A 13,826-nucleotide genomic window follows, 5' to 3' on the forward strand; every position below is an offset into this window, starting at 1 on the left:
AAATGTATTTTCTTGCTTTGGAAAATTAGAAAACACTGCTTGAAAGGCTAGTGCATGTATTTTGAAATACAATTTGCAAAGTTATTAGACTAAAGGCTACGTGAATAATTGTAATGCGATGCATATATATAATGAGCGAAATAGCTTGTTTCTATATCACAGCATATTTTTCGGATAAGAGCAAAATACAAGATAACTGAAAAAAAAAGACATTTTGAGAAGATTATACAGCATCCGCACTTCATAAGAAACATTTACAGTAACTTTCTAAGTTACAGCGGCAGTTCCAAGTGGCAACACCAGCCCCACACGAACACAGTTAGCTACGTTCTTTGGTCACTCTTTGCCTCTCGTAATTCCAACTCCCCACCTCAGCTGGCAGAGCGCCAGATAACGCAGTCGTCTCTCTCTGCGCATGTGCGGGCCAGACAAGGAGTGCGCACATTGCCCACATTGCATTGCGATAAACAACCAAGATGGCGGAGGAAGAAGAGGGAGGCGGTGACCAGTTAGAGAACCGGCTGTTACCAGAGCCAGGTAATGGGCGTGGTACAGGGAAAAGAGTGGACCGGGACAGCTGGTGTTCCGCGCAGCCACCTATGCCGATCCAAGAGGGGCTGCAGCAGGTTCATTGAGTGTTGCCGTAGAGCTGAGGCTCTCAGCCGTCCTCCCTTTTAAGATGCGCGCTGCTTCCGCCTCTCTCTACATCCCGCAGTCCGTGTAAGGGATCCCTGGTCACCATGCAAGAGGTGGTTCAAACCCTCTGCTAACTTATCATCCTGAGCCTGTTTACATTCAATGGTGAGGTGTCCAAGATTCGTTAGAACTTGAGCAATACATTGACCGATCTTACAGAATAAGGCCATGCATTGGGGAAGATTCAGAGTAGTTGATGCCGATGTTAACTTCGCAGATGCAGCGTGGATCAGTAGATACAGTCATAGCTCAGCTGGTAGAATTTTCTTCTATTCCCTCCTCCCCCCCACACAGACACACCCATTCAGAGGATGTAGATTCAAACTTTATTCCAAGGATTTGAATACAAAATTCTGCATGGACTCCTTTGTATTGAAGACAATCTGATGTCATGAATGCGTCCTTCTGAATAAAACGTCACCTGTCAGCTTCAGTTAAAAAGTCCTGTCACTGGGGTGTCTTGGCCAGCAGTTCACACAAAGAAATAGATCATTTGGTTAATAAGTATTGACTTTTTGTAGGGTTTTAATATTCACCAATTTGCATTTGTTTTCTATGTAAACAATTTTGGGGCACTGTGAGCTTGTGAAGCTCTTAATTCCTTATTGCAATCCTCGTTATTGCTTGATAGTTACATATCATCAGTTGAGAAAGCGTAAAAGAATCAATTCATAATCAAAATGGAGGGAAAATCATGTTGAGTTCATGTATCTAATTAGTGCTGCTTACATGTGCTTCAGTTGAAAATAGAGATCAGTTGTAATATCCACTAAAGCCACCCCAGAACTAACTTCTTGCCTTAGACAATGATCAGTAAGCCCATAGAACAGCATTGGGGGGGAGGGGGAGAACTTAATCATTTTTAAATTGACCCCAATTGGTACATGAGTTCCTTCTAATAACTTTAATACCCTTGATTTTCTTTCTATCTTTGAAGAGCCCGGGGAAAAATGATGTCATGTCATGTTAGATGCATGTTACATCTTCATATTATGTTTACAAGTCATGATGCTGCAATCCTGTATGTGGATGGACGAAGGGTCTCGGCCTGAAACGTCGACTGCACCTCTTCCTAGAGATGCTGCCTGGCCTGCTGCGTTCACCAGCAACTTTTATGTGTGTTGTGTGGATGGAACAAAACTGTTTTGCCATGTTTCATTTTCTCGATATTAATGGAAATTTAAGTTCCTTTGTTTAATCCCTTTTCTTAAAACTAGTTTATTTCTTCCTTTCGGCATATTTGTTGATGTAGTTCTTTTTAAATCTCTGAAAATTGACATTCTGCATCGAGATACGTATATGTGAAAATTTTATGGAGCCTGTTTTGAATAGCTTTTGGTTTCAGTTTTCATTTGTATTTACTGCAAGCACTGACATCACCAGACTCTCTCAAAGAGATTTCCCGACCTGGTCGTAGGTTTATAGTTTGATTTATAGTTTCATGATGATGTACACAATGGGGGTGGGGAGAATAATTGGAAGTGCAGGGAAGAGTACTTTGGAGAATCATCTTGATCACATCTTAGATTTAATGAAAATTTAAGTCTTATTAAGTAGCTTTTTGGTGTACATTTGTTTAAATATAGATGAAATGTAAAAGTCAAAACTTTTTAAAAGTTAAATAATAACACTTGGAAGTACAGGAAATGTGATTTTTAAAAGTCAATCTTTAGTTTCTCCTGGTCACTTATTCTGTTATTTGGTTTCTCTTGGTCCATGAGTGTAGGATTGTTACCTTCTGAAGAATAAGGTACTATGTTTGTTACTCAAGATGTAAAGGATTGTTGGCAATTCTAGCAATTTAGAGTATATAACTAATCTTCCAAGTAGAGGCGCTGAACTACCAACTTTAAATACTGAAATATATGTTGAACTATTCCCTATTGTTTTTGTATCATTTAAAGCTAATTCTCCATATACAGATGGTCAAGCACTCATTTAAGACTTGCAAAATGCCATTGCTGCATTCCTGCTGACCACCAAAAATCTTAAGAGTCAATATAATATTTTTTTTAAACTAAAAAATTTGTTTGGTCTTGCTTTTGTGTAGTACGATCTGGACTACATTCAACCGTGGACTGTCTGGTAACATTGACATCATGCAAGTACCAACTGAAGGCCACCTTGAACAAGCAGGAATGTTCAATAGCAACACTTTCACTGAGTCTCCAAAAATCAATATCTTTGGAGTTCAATTAATTAAAAACATAACTGCATCAGCCATGTTAATACAGTAATTTCAAGAAAAGGTTAGGTGATGGTGGCTCACTTCCCTTCTCCCCAAAGCCTTTCCACCATTTACATGAAGACAGTGTGGAGTACTCCTCAGTTGCTTGGTAGAGTGCGACCTTCAAAACACCTTAAGTTCAATGACCAGCCTAAGCAGCCTGCCTAATTTGCTCCCTTTCAACAACCCAAAGCATGCAGTCTCCTCACCAATTTTGCTCTGTGGTGGTGGGGTAGTGCACTGAAGATTAAATATATTTTAAGTGGTGACATTTTCCAGCCTAATCAACTCCCCATAAATGGATCTAAATAAAAAAGGCTGTAAAATCTGAAATATAACTAATGCTGAAAATGTTAAGTAGATTGCGCCATATTTACTTTGAAGTATTTAGTTTTATGAAACACAAACCCTTTCTACAGATACTGTCTCAGCTGTTCAGTATTTCCAGTATTTACTGTTTAATTCATCCAGAATAGATGTTACGATGAATTTGTTTTAATTTAGCATTTTGAATTGAGATTGAAAAGAACAATTAAGTTTGCCTTGGTGAAAGAGGGAAATTATGACTTGGAGCTCTTTAGTTTTCAATACCTGCTTATTGGGAACAAAGGGGTAGTTATTATGGTGAAGCAGCGAATATTGCTTGTATCTGAACTTAAGTTGTAGCTAATTTCCTGATTATTAGAAAATGATTCCTGCATTGTATATATGTGCATGTGTATATGTATGTATGTATGTGTGTGTGTCTGTGTGTGTATATATATACACACACACACACACACACACTTTTATATTACACCGTTAGTCTTGTGAGACCATGGATTTGCACTGAAATCTTTTCCCTTTAACTTTCACCAGGTCTCAGTTGCAATAAAGGTTCTGTGGCACTGCAATATCAGTCCAGTAAGAAGTCAGTACTGATAAGAAAGTTATATAAGTAAATGCAGCTATTTATGAGGAATGTATTGTCAACCTAATTTCCTTAGGCATCTGTTAGTCTCGTGAGACCATGGATTTGCGCCTTGGAAGGTTTCCAGGGCACAGGTCTGGGCAAGGTTGTATGGAAGGTCGGCAGTTGCCCATGCTGCAAGTCTCCCCGCTCCACGCCACTGATGTTGTCCAAGGGAAGGGCACTAGGGCCGATACAGCTTGGTACCGGTGTCATCACAGAGCAATGTGTGGTTAAGTGCCTTGCTCAAGGACACAACACGCTGCCTCAGCTGAGGTTCGAACTAGCAACCTTCAGATCACTACACAGACACCTTAACCACTTGGCCACACATGCGCACACATATCTATATAGATATATATATCTAGATATAGATATTCTTACAAATTGAGATTAAAATTTTTAGTTAGAGCTATTCATTCCAAGTCAATTTTGATTTTTCTTCCTGAATGTTTTGCATTCTGTGAAGTTGCAGTCTTTCTTAGACAGTGTGTTACATTGTATTCGCATTGTGATATGAAATGTAATCCGTGAGTGAGCTTACCAACAGGAACACTTACTGTGGTATCAAATAACTGTGGTACTACAGTTACTATGAATATGAAATGTTAATCCTGCACATTTTTCAGGAGATACATATTTTATGAAGCCTTTGCAAATTTGATTATGAGGATACTTCTGAGAAAAATGTACACATTAAGATATTGTGGTTCATACTTCTAATTGTTTGAGTAAATTGTTTCAGGTTCTTGAATTTTGCTGGTTGAGGACCAAAAGATTCTGCTTGCTCTGTTGTTTTAGTTTTTCCTAACTGATTATCTCCATTTATTTTTCTTTTTGGTCCTTGTCTGGTTCTTTCTCTCCATTGGTGGGGCTCTTTGGCTGTTCATGTTGTTTTGAATATGTTATTCAGCTCTTGGAGGATTTGAGAATTTTTTGTATATCATATAATATAACATACTTTTTGAATGAAGAAAGAATGAGACTAAGTCCAGAAAGAAAAATTATGAACAGATATTCGGTTATTTTGCTGATGTGACAACAATGGAAGAATTATAACCCATAATTTTGTGGCATAAATTCCAACAAGAAAAGCTGAAGAACCTTCAGTAACTGTGCGGGATTATTCGTGTATTCTTCCTCATTAAAAACTGTTATTCTAAAGTCCAAAACAAAACTACTTCACGTTTCAATACAAATTTGGGTTTTTATAATGACTGCAAACTTTATGCATTTGCAAATCCTGCAATCCTGACAATTGTTTTCGTTCTATTCCTTGCAGTAGAGTGATGGGAATTTGGGAGGAGGTCAGGGGTAATTGACTAATCTGCCTTAATGGTTATTGTGTTAATTATTAATTATAAGTGCAATGGATCAAATCAGATTCATTATCACTAACATAATATGAAATTGCTTTGCAGGAATAGTACAGTGCAAAGACATAATGTGTACATTACAAAACTAAATGAAATTGTGCCAATAAAGGAATAACGAGGTAGTGCTCATGACTTCTTGGGTCATTGAGAAATCTGTTGGCAGAGGGGAAAAAGCTGTTCCTAAATCACTGAATGTGTACCTTCAGGTTTTTGTACCTCCTTCCTGATAGAAATAATGAGAATAGAGCATATTCTCAATGCTGAGAATCCTTAGTGATGGATGCACCATCTCATGTAGATGTCCTCGTTGATGGAGAGGGTTGTGCCCATGATTGAGCTGGTGGAATCTATAAACTTCTGCAGCCTCGTGCAATGCGGTGCATTGGAGGCTCCAGTCAGAAAGCTCTCCGCCATACATCTGTGCAAAACTGTTAATAGTAATTGATGGATCAAATCTCTTCAAATTCTTAATGAAGTAGAGCCACTCGTGTGCCTTCTTTATGATTGCATCAATGTGTTGGTCCCAGGATCCATTCTTTAGCATGTTGATAGCTAGCTTCAAGTTGTAGCTGCTCATCCTTTCCACCATAGGCTGAACAATGACGACTTCCCCTTCCTGAAGTCCACAGTCATTTCTTTCTTGCACTGAATGTGTGGTAGTTGTTGTGATGTCAATCTGTCTCATTCCTGTAAGTGTCCTCGTCGTCATCTGAGAATTTACCAACAACAGTGGTGTCATTGGTGAGTTAATATATGACATTTGTGCTTTGCTTATCCAGACAGCCATGGATGTAGACAATCAAACAGTGGACTAATTTTGCATCCTTTCATGCTTTTGTACTATTAGGTGGAATCATGGCATGGAATAACAGTGCTAGTTATGCCATAAACCATCCAATCAATGTGATCCATTTAGATTCTGATTTATTTTTCTGAGAGCATAAATATAACTTCACCCTACTTTCCCTTTTCTATTTTCTATTTATGAATTATATTTTAAATTTTTAATATTTACTATTGATTTGTACTCCAGGGAGCACGAAGCGCAGTATCAAATATTGCTGTGATGATTGTATGTTCTAGTATCAATTGTTTGGCGACAATAAAATATGAAGTGAAGTATCAAGTATGTTTTTTTTCACTTTAGCAAGAGTGATGTGTACAGTATTCATAGCAAAACTCTGTCCTGACATTGCTTGTTGAACTGCAGTACACTGGTATATTTTGCAATTAGTTTTGAAATTATTTTGTATTCATGATTGCACGTAACAGGCGATCTCACCTAGTTTCTCAATACCACATTTTCAATCAAGAAAGCACAGCAGCTTCTTCACTTCCTGAGGAGATTGAGGTGAGCAAGTCTCCCACCCCACCAACCCCATTCTAAACTACTTTGTACAGGAGCACAAATGAGAGTGTCTTGCCAGTGGCATCACCATCTGGTATGGGAATTGCAAGGCATCTGACCACAAGACCCTACAAAAATTGCACATACTGCTGAGAGTATCATTGGGGTCTCTGTTCCACCCAGAAACGCTGTGTACACAGAGCTTTTTGCATTGTCAATGATCCCTCCCATCCATTCCACAATCTCTTGGACCCCTACCATCATGCAAGAAGTACTATAGCATTAGGCCAAGGACTGCTAGGATGGGAAACAACTTCTTCCTCCAGGCCGTGAGACTACAGAACTCCCTGCTATGATCCAGATCTCATCATGTAGCGATATACTGTCTACTTTTTAACTTGTGCTGTAAACGTACCATATGCTAAATGTCAGTCTTCTAGAATATATTTTATCATTTGTGAATTTATTTGAGGTAATGCTACTGTGTTGTGTGGAGTAAAATGTACTGTGTGCTGCACCTTGGTCCGGAGAATGTTTTGTTTGGCAGTATACATGTGTATGGTAGCATGTCATTAAACTTGATTTCTTTCTATTACTGAGAATTAATGTCAGTTTTTTTACAGAAAGCTTTAACGTTTATCTACATAATAGAAGCTACAGAGTGATACTTGTGGGCAAAGAAAGTGTATTGTAAATCCAGAGGAAAATTTTAGCAATAATCTTTAATTGGTAGTTACAATATTGATCGCACCATCATATAGAGATGTTGGTCACAACAGCAAAGAAGCATCTAAGTAGAAGTTTAATAAACTAATGAAGGAGAATGGTATAGATTATACTTAGAACTACATTACGTTTACAGCATAGAAATTGGCTGTACAGCGCAAGTCTTTTATGTTGTGCTCCATATATCCCTTTCCATTTTTCTTCATCTAATCTTACATAAAACTGCTCAAAAATTTTCAAATTTATTGCATTGAAATCCACTGTATGTTTAGCCCTTAAAAAGTCATATTGTAGCTGTGTACATTGTGAAGGTATGTTTTTCATTTCTTTATAAGATGATGAAGATGAGTTTGCTGACATGGAAGTTGAAGACCATGACAGTGAAGAGGCTGAAAAACCAAGTATCATCAATTTTGATCCAAGTCTGCCTACTGCACACTCTGTATGTACGAAAATACACAATGTTGGAACTGCAGAATTTATTTTTTAAAATCAAGCTCTACCAAAGAAGCATTAAACTGGAATGCGTTGAGCAGTAGCTAAAGATTAGTCTGAAAACATCAATTTAGTTCAGTCAGTGAAAGTGTGTGTAAATCCGTTGCTTTTAATGTGTGTGTAAATCCGTTGCTTTTACCTTAATGTGCTCATCAATACCCTGAACTACTTTAAATTCTAAATTTGTTGCTGATATTATTAATTTTGTCAGTCTTCAAATATGCGCCAGCAGGTGGAGTAAGCTTTGTGTCTCCAAGAAGTTTATTTTGAGCTGGAGACCTTGCTGCCCCATGTGTGACCCTAAACCTTAGGTGGTGATCCTACAGCTACACCCCAACACCTTCCTGGATCCTTTTTGACAGATTAAGAATGTTTTCAGTTAAAAGTAAAATGAATCAAATGCATCTACTTTTATCTACATTTTCCATGCAAGTTGCCAACTTCACTTAAGTTAATGGTATAAAGCAAATTGGCAGAAAGCAAAGATTATCCCTCCTCAGTTCAGCATGACTTAAGTTTTTTTCCCCGAGAATCAGTAAGGAATCCAGTGGCTGAGTGGGACATGAGATGCACCTGCTTGTTCAGTATTTCTGTGCTGATACATGCAATCATGTTAGTTCCAGTTCTTTCTAAAATGCCAGTTAAAAAACAAGATCTGGGCCATTACAAACTCCACTGAGAACGAGAAGGCATTGACAGCATGTTAATGATAATTTGGTAAACCAACTTAATTTACTCACACTCTTCCTGTGATTGAAGTTGAGTGATGTAGCACAGAAGGAGGCTATTTGAGCAATTCTGTGTGTGTACAACAGGCATCCCAGGAATTCCACTGTTTTCCCCCATTGAACATAGAACATAACAGGAGAAATAAGCAGAAACCTGTTATGTACCTTTGTGCCTACTTGACCGTCCAATAATATTATGATTGATCTTTTACTTTTGTGCACTTTACTAGCTTTTCTGAATCCTTTTATATCTTCAAACCTATTATAAACTGAGCCTCCATAACCTTGGATAGTGAGTTCCAAAGATTCACTTTTCTGTTTGAAGAACAATCTTGAGTTTCTCCTGTATGGCCAGATTTCTGAAAAAATGTTGAAAATACTTAACATGTCAGGTAGCATTTATGGAGAGGGAAGGAGAATTGATGTTTTACGTTGATGAACTGATGAAATGTCATCATCTTGAAAGTTAATTTTGTTTCTCTCCCCTCAGCTGATCTGGCACATCTTCATATAAGCAAGCATTTTGTTTCTTTTAAAATAATGTTTCTAGATTTATATATGTTGTATTTCAACCTTTGAGTTGCTAATATACTCTTGCATTGGAAACAAGATGGTAGAAACATAAACTAAATAGTATCAAACTCAAAATATATTGAGCCATAAATTTAGTGAACAGTTACAATCTTTTTTATTTTTTATGTTTAGGCTGACTGATTAAATTGACTCACAATTTCAGGAATTACAGTGTGAGTCTGGTGATTCATTTGGCATTAATATAGAATTGAAACATGTTATCCAGATTTTCTGCCGATTTAGCATCCAAACTACGTACAATGTATGATCTAATCTTTCCATTTTACTTCCACTGTTTCACCTGGACAGGACAATAGTGAACAAATATTTTGCCATCGCTCCGTATTAATCATTAAGGCATGTGGAGTACTGTTGAAGTAAATCTTAGTCAAGTATCAGGATTTAACACAAACCAAAATTGACCACCTTACTTTTATGGCAAAAGGATCTTAAATTTTCATCGTGCATAAATATTTGACAATATAGCAATACACATAAAAGTTGCTGGTGAACGCAGCAGGCCAGGCAGCATCTCTAGGAAGAGGTACAGTCGACGTTTCGGGCCGAGACCCTTCGTCAGGACTAACTGAAAGAAGAGCTGGTAAGAGATTTGAAAGTGAGGGGAGGGGGAGATCCAAAATGATAGGAGAAGACAGGAGGGGGAGGGATGGAGCCAAGAGCTGGACAGTTGATTGGCAAAAGGGATATGAGAGGATCATGGGACAGGAGGCCTAGGGAGGAAGAAAGGGGGGAGGGGGAGAAAAGCCCAGAGGATGGGCAAGGGGTATAGTGAGAGGGACAGAGGGAGAAAAAGGAGAGAGAGAAAAAGAATGTGTGTATATAAATAAATAATCCCCCTCCCACTTTCAAATCTCTTACTAGCTCTTTCAGTTAGTCCTGACGAAGGGTCTCGGCCTGAAACATCGACTGTACTTCTTCCTAGAGATATTGCCTGGCCTGCTGCATTCACCAGCAACCTTTATGTGTGTTGCTTGAAATTCCAGTATCTGCAGATTTCCTCGTGTTTGCGTTATTTGACAATATATGCGGGATGCCTTTGCATTCAATTTTATATCTGTACATTGGAGGAATTTAAATCTAACTATACATCAACTTTATTTTTTCCTTTAGTACTTGGGAATGGACATGGAGGAGTTTCATGGTCGTACTGTGCATGATGAAGAGAGTAGACCAACCATCCCAGTTCTCCCTCATGTTGCTGTTATTCTTATTCCTGGGCAAACCTTACCACTGCAGCTTTTTCGTCCTCAAGAAATATCCATGATGCGAAATCTGATTCAGAAAGACAGAACGTTTGGCATCCTGGCATACAGGTGCAGGTTCTTAGATGTGCAGTAAGGTTTAACAACCAATCAGTTCTTAATTGTTGAAAGGAGTAATATAACATACATCATTTGCATGGGAAATGAGCCATTTTGAATTTGTATGTGTCTTACCACAATTTTCTTTCTCTAATAGGCAAATTTTAATAAATGGCTAGTTTTTTTTATATTTTTACAAAATCTTTACATAAAAACTTACCAAATTAGTTTCTGAAATGAATTTCATATTAAGGTATGAATACAAAATGCTTTTCAGACGGATATAGCAGTGTAAAATCTTATCAGTCTCAAAAATTGTGAAGTACTTCATGCGACTGTCTTCCAATTCAGAGATGTTGTTGCTGCTGGCTGAGTGATAACTGAAGAGACCTAATGGATGCACACAAGACCAATTAACTGCAATTTGATTGTAGCATTTCCCTCTGTACATTTATACAAAAGGCCACCATCTGTTACCATAAAAAAGATGGGATTGCAGAATGTGATTTCCTCCAACATACAGTGAGAACTTCCAAAATCCGTAAAATTAGAATAGTATTTTTTCCCCATTCACTAGTTGCTTGCTTAGCTATCCTAATGGTAGGCTGGCATCAAAAGTGCTAGTTTGTTTTGTCAATATATTCTTATGAAAAATGTGTTTGGGTGACATATTTTACCTCAGTTTTAATGTGCAGCTTTCTGTTGTATGAAATCTTCAGTGAGAACTTTTTTCAAATTTATTTACATTATAGGTGTATTTTTTCCCTGTTGCATATTGGCAATATCCCAAGAATTTAAAAAAACTAGTGTATAGATATTATAAAGGCTGGTAACAACAAAAAAAATCCTTTATTTAATATCTTTGAGGTTCCTATTTGAATCACCTACACTACTCACAACCAAATCCCTGTTTTACTAACCTCCACATTCCTTTCCTCTGCACCTGAGATATTTGAATCGGTTATTTCATTCTTCACCAGAACTCTCACTGTTAGAGTGTGCTTCCATACTGCCATACCACCCACAACTTTGGGCATACTTCAACAATTGACATGGTACTTTTCTTTTTAGTTTTTCTTGCATTCAACTAGATAAAGAATTTTAGTGTAGGGAAACTGAAACTTTTCGTTTTAGGTGCCTAGTGTCCTGTTCTTGGAGGTGAGAGAACTCAGATTCCCTGAATATCGTGAACAACAAATGGTTTAGTGAAATGCATCCTACTAAAATTTCTTGAAACCAAGTATTTAGTAATACTGTACACAACATGTTAGCTAGAGCAGTTGACATTTTTGGGGGTATTTCTTTCTGCTTTTCCAAAGCTAAATGTACATGATCTGTACGTAATTGAGTCGTCGTCTGGTAATATGCACCATTCCACTTTCTTATTATTCATTGTTCTCTCCTAGTGAACACACTGACCGTGCTGCAGAATTTGGAACCACAGCAGAAATTTATGAATATAGGGAGGAACAAGAATATGGTATTGAAACTGTGAAAGTGAAAGCTGTTGGACGTCAGAGGTTTAAAGTTCTTGAAACAAGAACTCAAACTGATGGGTAAGATGACAACATGCAAGGCTACCTATCACTGTTGTTTCTTTTTGTTCAAAATAATGTTTATTAGTAACCAATATAGTTAGCACTTAATCATATTTTGTTTGTTCAAGGCCAAGTTTTATTTCCAGCATTGAGTATTTGGGTTGTGGGCTAAATTTTGCATCTTGATCTCATATCATTGCACTGTGCTATACATCAACAAACCAGAACATGCAAAATGCAAACTTTTAAACTGAAAAATGAAAGCTACTGAACACATTACCTTAGGAGTTTTGCTTTGGTGCATTTGATTTGATTAATTGGATTCCTGAAGGTTTATTCAGCAGAATACAATTGGGTGGAGGTATCAGCAGAAAGTATGTTGTTACCAAACCTGTCCTAACAAGAAATTTTGTCTTGGACAGTAACGATCACTGAGAACTAATAACTGTTGCTGGAATTGTGTACGTTTCTGAAGCTCCTTTCAGTTTGCTTGGCTCATTGACTCACAGGCTGGCTGTCACATTAACTTGAACATTAAAATGAGTTTCCAGAATGAAATCAATACTTGTGGAGTCATTCCCAATAATTAGTGCATTCTAAGAAGTGAATGTATTTTTGGAAGGAGAAAATTGACAGTATATTGGGGGGGAAGGCTGATATTTTTGACCCATTGTAGAAAATTGGTTTACAATAAAATACTGCTCATCTTCAGTGAGAGATGCCTACCATTAACCTTTAACTTACAGACATGAGTATGCTTTATCCTATCTATGAATATTATATGCAGTAGGTCAAATCAAGAAGGAAGATTATGTGCAAGCAGAGAGCCTGGCTGGAGTTAGAGTATAGATGTGGGTTGGGTGTTGAACTAGAACTGAGGTTGGGGCACAGAAACATGCTTAGTTGTGTGGCCGGAGCTGTGGTCCAGAGTGTTTGTATATTTCCTGCACCCTCTAATCTCTTTAGATTCATGGGAAAGTTTGTTACCCATCTGTCTAAAGTGTAAATAAAATTGGCTGTTTATGGAAGTAGTGACCAACAGTCCAAAAGATCTGCTGATCCAGCACCACTAAAATCATAAAGATCATCAAAGATTTACTTTATTAATGATATAATTTTGTATTGCCTTTTTATATTTTACCTGTATGAGTGCAAACCTATGTATAAAATAACAATTACTTTCTCTACCATGTGTAAAATATCACAAGTTCAATTTATGACAAATACATTAACATATTCTACTTTAACTTGTTCATAGAATTCGGGTTGCAAAAGTTCAGATCCTGCCAGAGTGGGTCCTTCCTTCAAGTATATCAGGAGTTCAGCTTAATTCTCTTAACAGACTTCATATGTTTGTCTCAAATAAGCCCCCTGCATGCCGATTAAAGCAAACCCAGAAGTGGTGGCAGAAATATCAAAAGGTTAGTTCGTCTATCTTATCAAAATATAGCAGAAAAAGAGGCAGTTTTTTACTGAAATGCAAAGTAAATCTTAAATTATTCTCCAAGGAGAAAAAAAAGTTACATTTAATGACTATCTTGATATTGATCCAATATTTCAGTAGGAAAAAAAGTGAGTTGTTTTAATCTGAAGTGGTGTCTACCACATTAAAACAGAATCCATTTTTTAGGCTGCCTATTCATCTATTTAATTTAACCACATCCGCAGATCCTATGACACTGCTCAAATTCTCATTATTTTTAAATTTCATTTCTGATTGGAATTCTCTGTCCACTTGATTGACGTATATAAATGGTAATCTTACAATCAATGTGAAGCCCACCTTTTGAAGAATCACCAAACAGGAAATATACAAGACTAATATTTTGCTATATTGGAACTGAATTT

General features: G+C 37.3%; 1 protein-coding gene across 3 annotated transcripts in view; it reads left to right on the forward strand.

The window, feature by feature from the left end:
• The first annotated feature begins 447 nt into the window (after nt 1–447).
• crbn (cereblon) overlaps nt 448–13,826 on the forward strand; it is a 32,136-nt gene continuing 18,757 nt past the window's right edge. For all 3 annotated transcript variants that reach the window (XM_063067887.1, XM_063067889.1, XM_063067888.1), the window contains exons 1-5: nt 448–537; nt 7,658–7,764; nt 10,250–10,452; nt 11,847–11,996; nt 13,237–13,399. In XM_063067887.1, the coding sequence (XP_062923957.1) occupies nt 477–537; nt 7,658–7,764; nt 10,250–10,452; nt 11,847–11,996; nt 13,237–13,399 (684 nt within the window). In that variant the 5' untranslated portion in view covers nt 448–476. The remainder of the gene's footprint in view (nt 538–7,657; nt 7,765–10,249; nt 10,453–11,846; nt 11,997–13,236; nt 13,400–13,826) is intronic.

Source organism: Mobula hypostoma, chromosome 15 (genome assembly GCF_963921235.1).
Source record: "Mobula hypostoma chromosome 15, sMobHyp1.1, whole genome shotgun sequence".
Lineage (NCBI taxonomy): Eukaryota > Metazoa > Chordata > Chondrichthyes > Myliobatiformes > Myliobatidae > Mobula > Mobula hypostoma.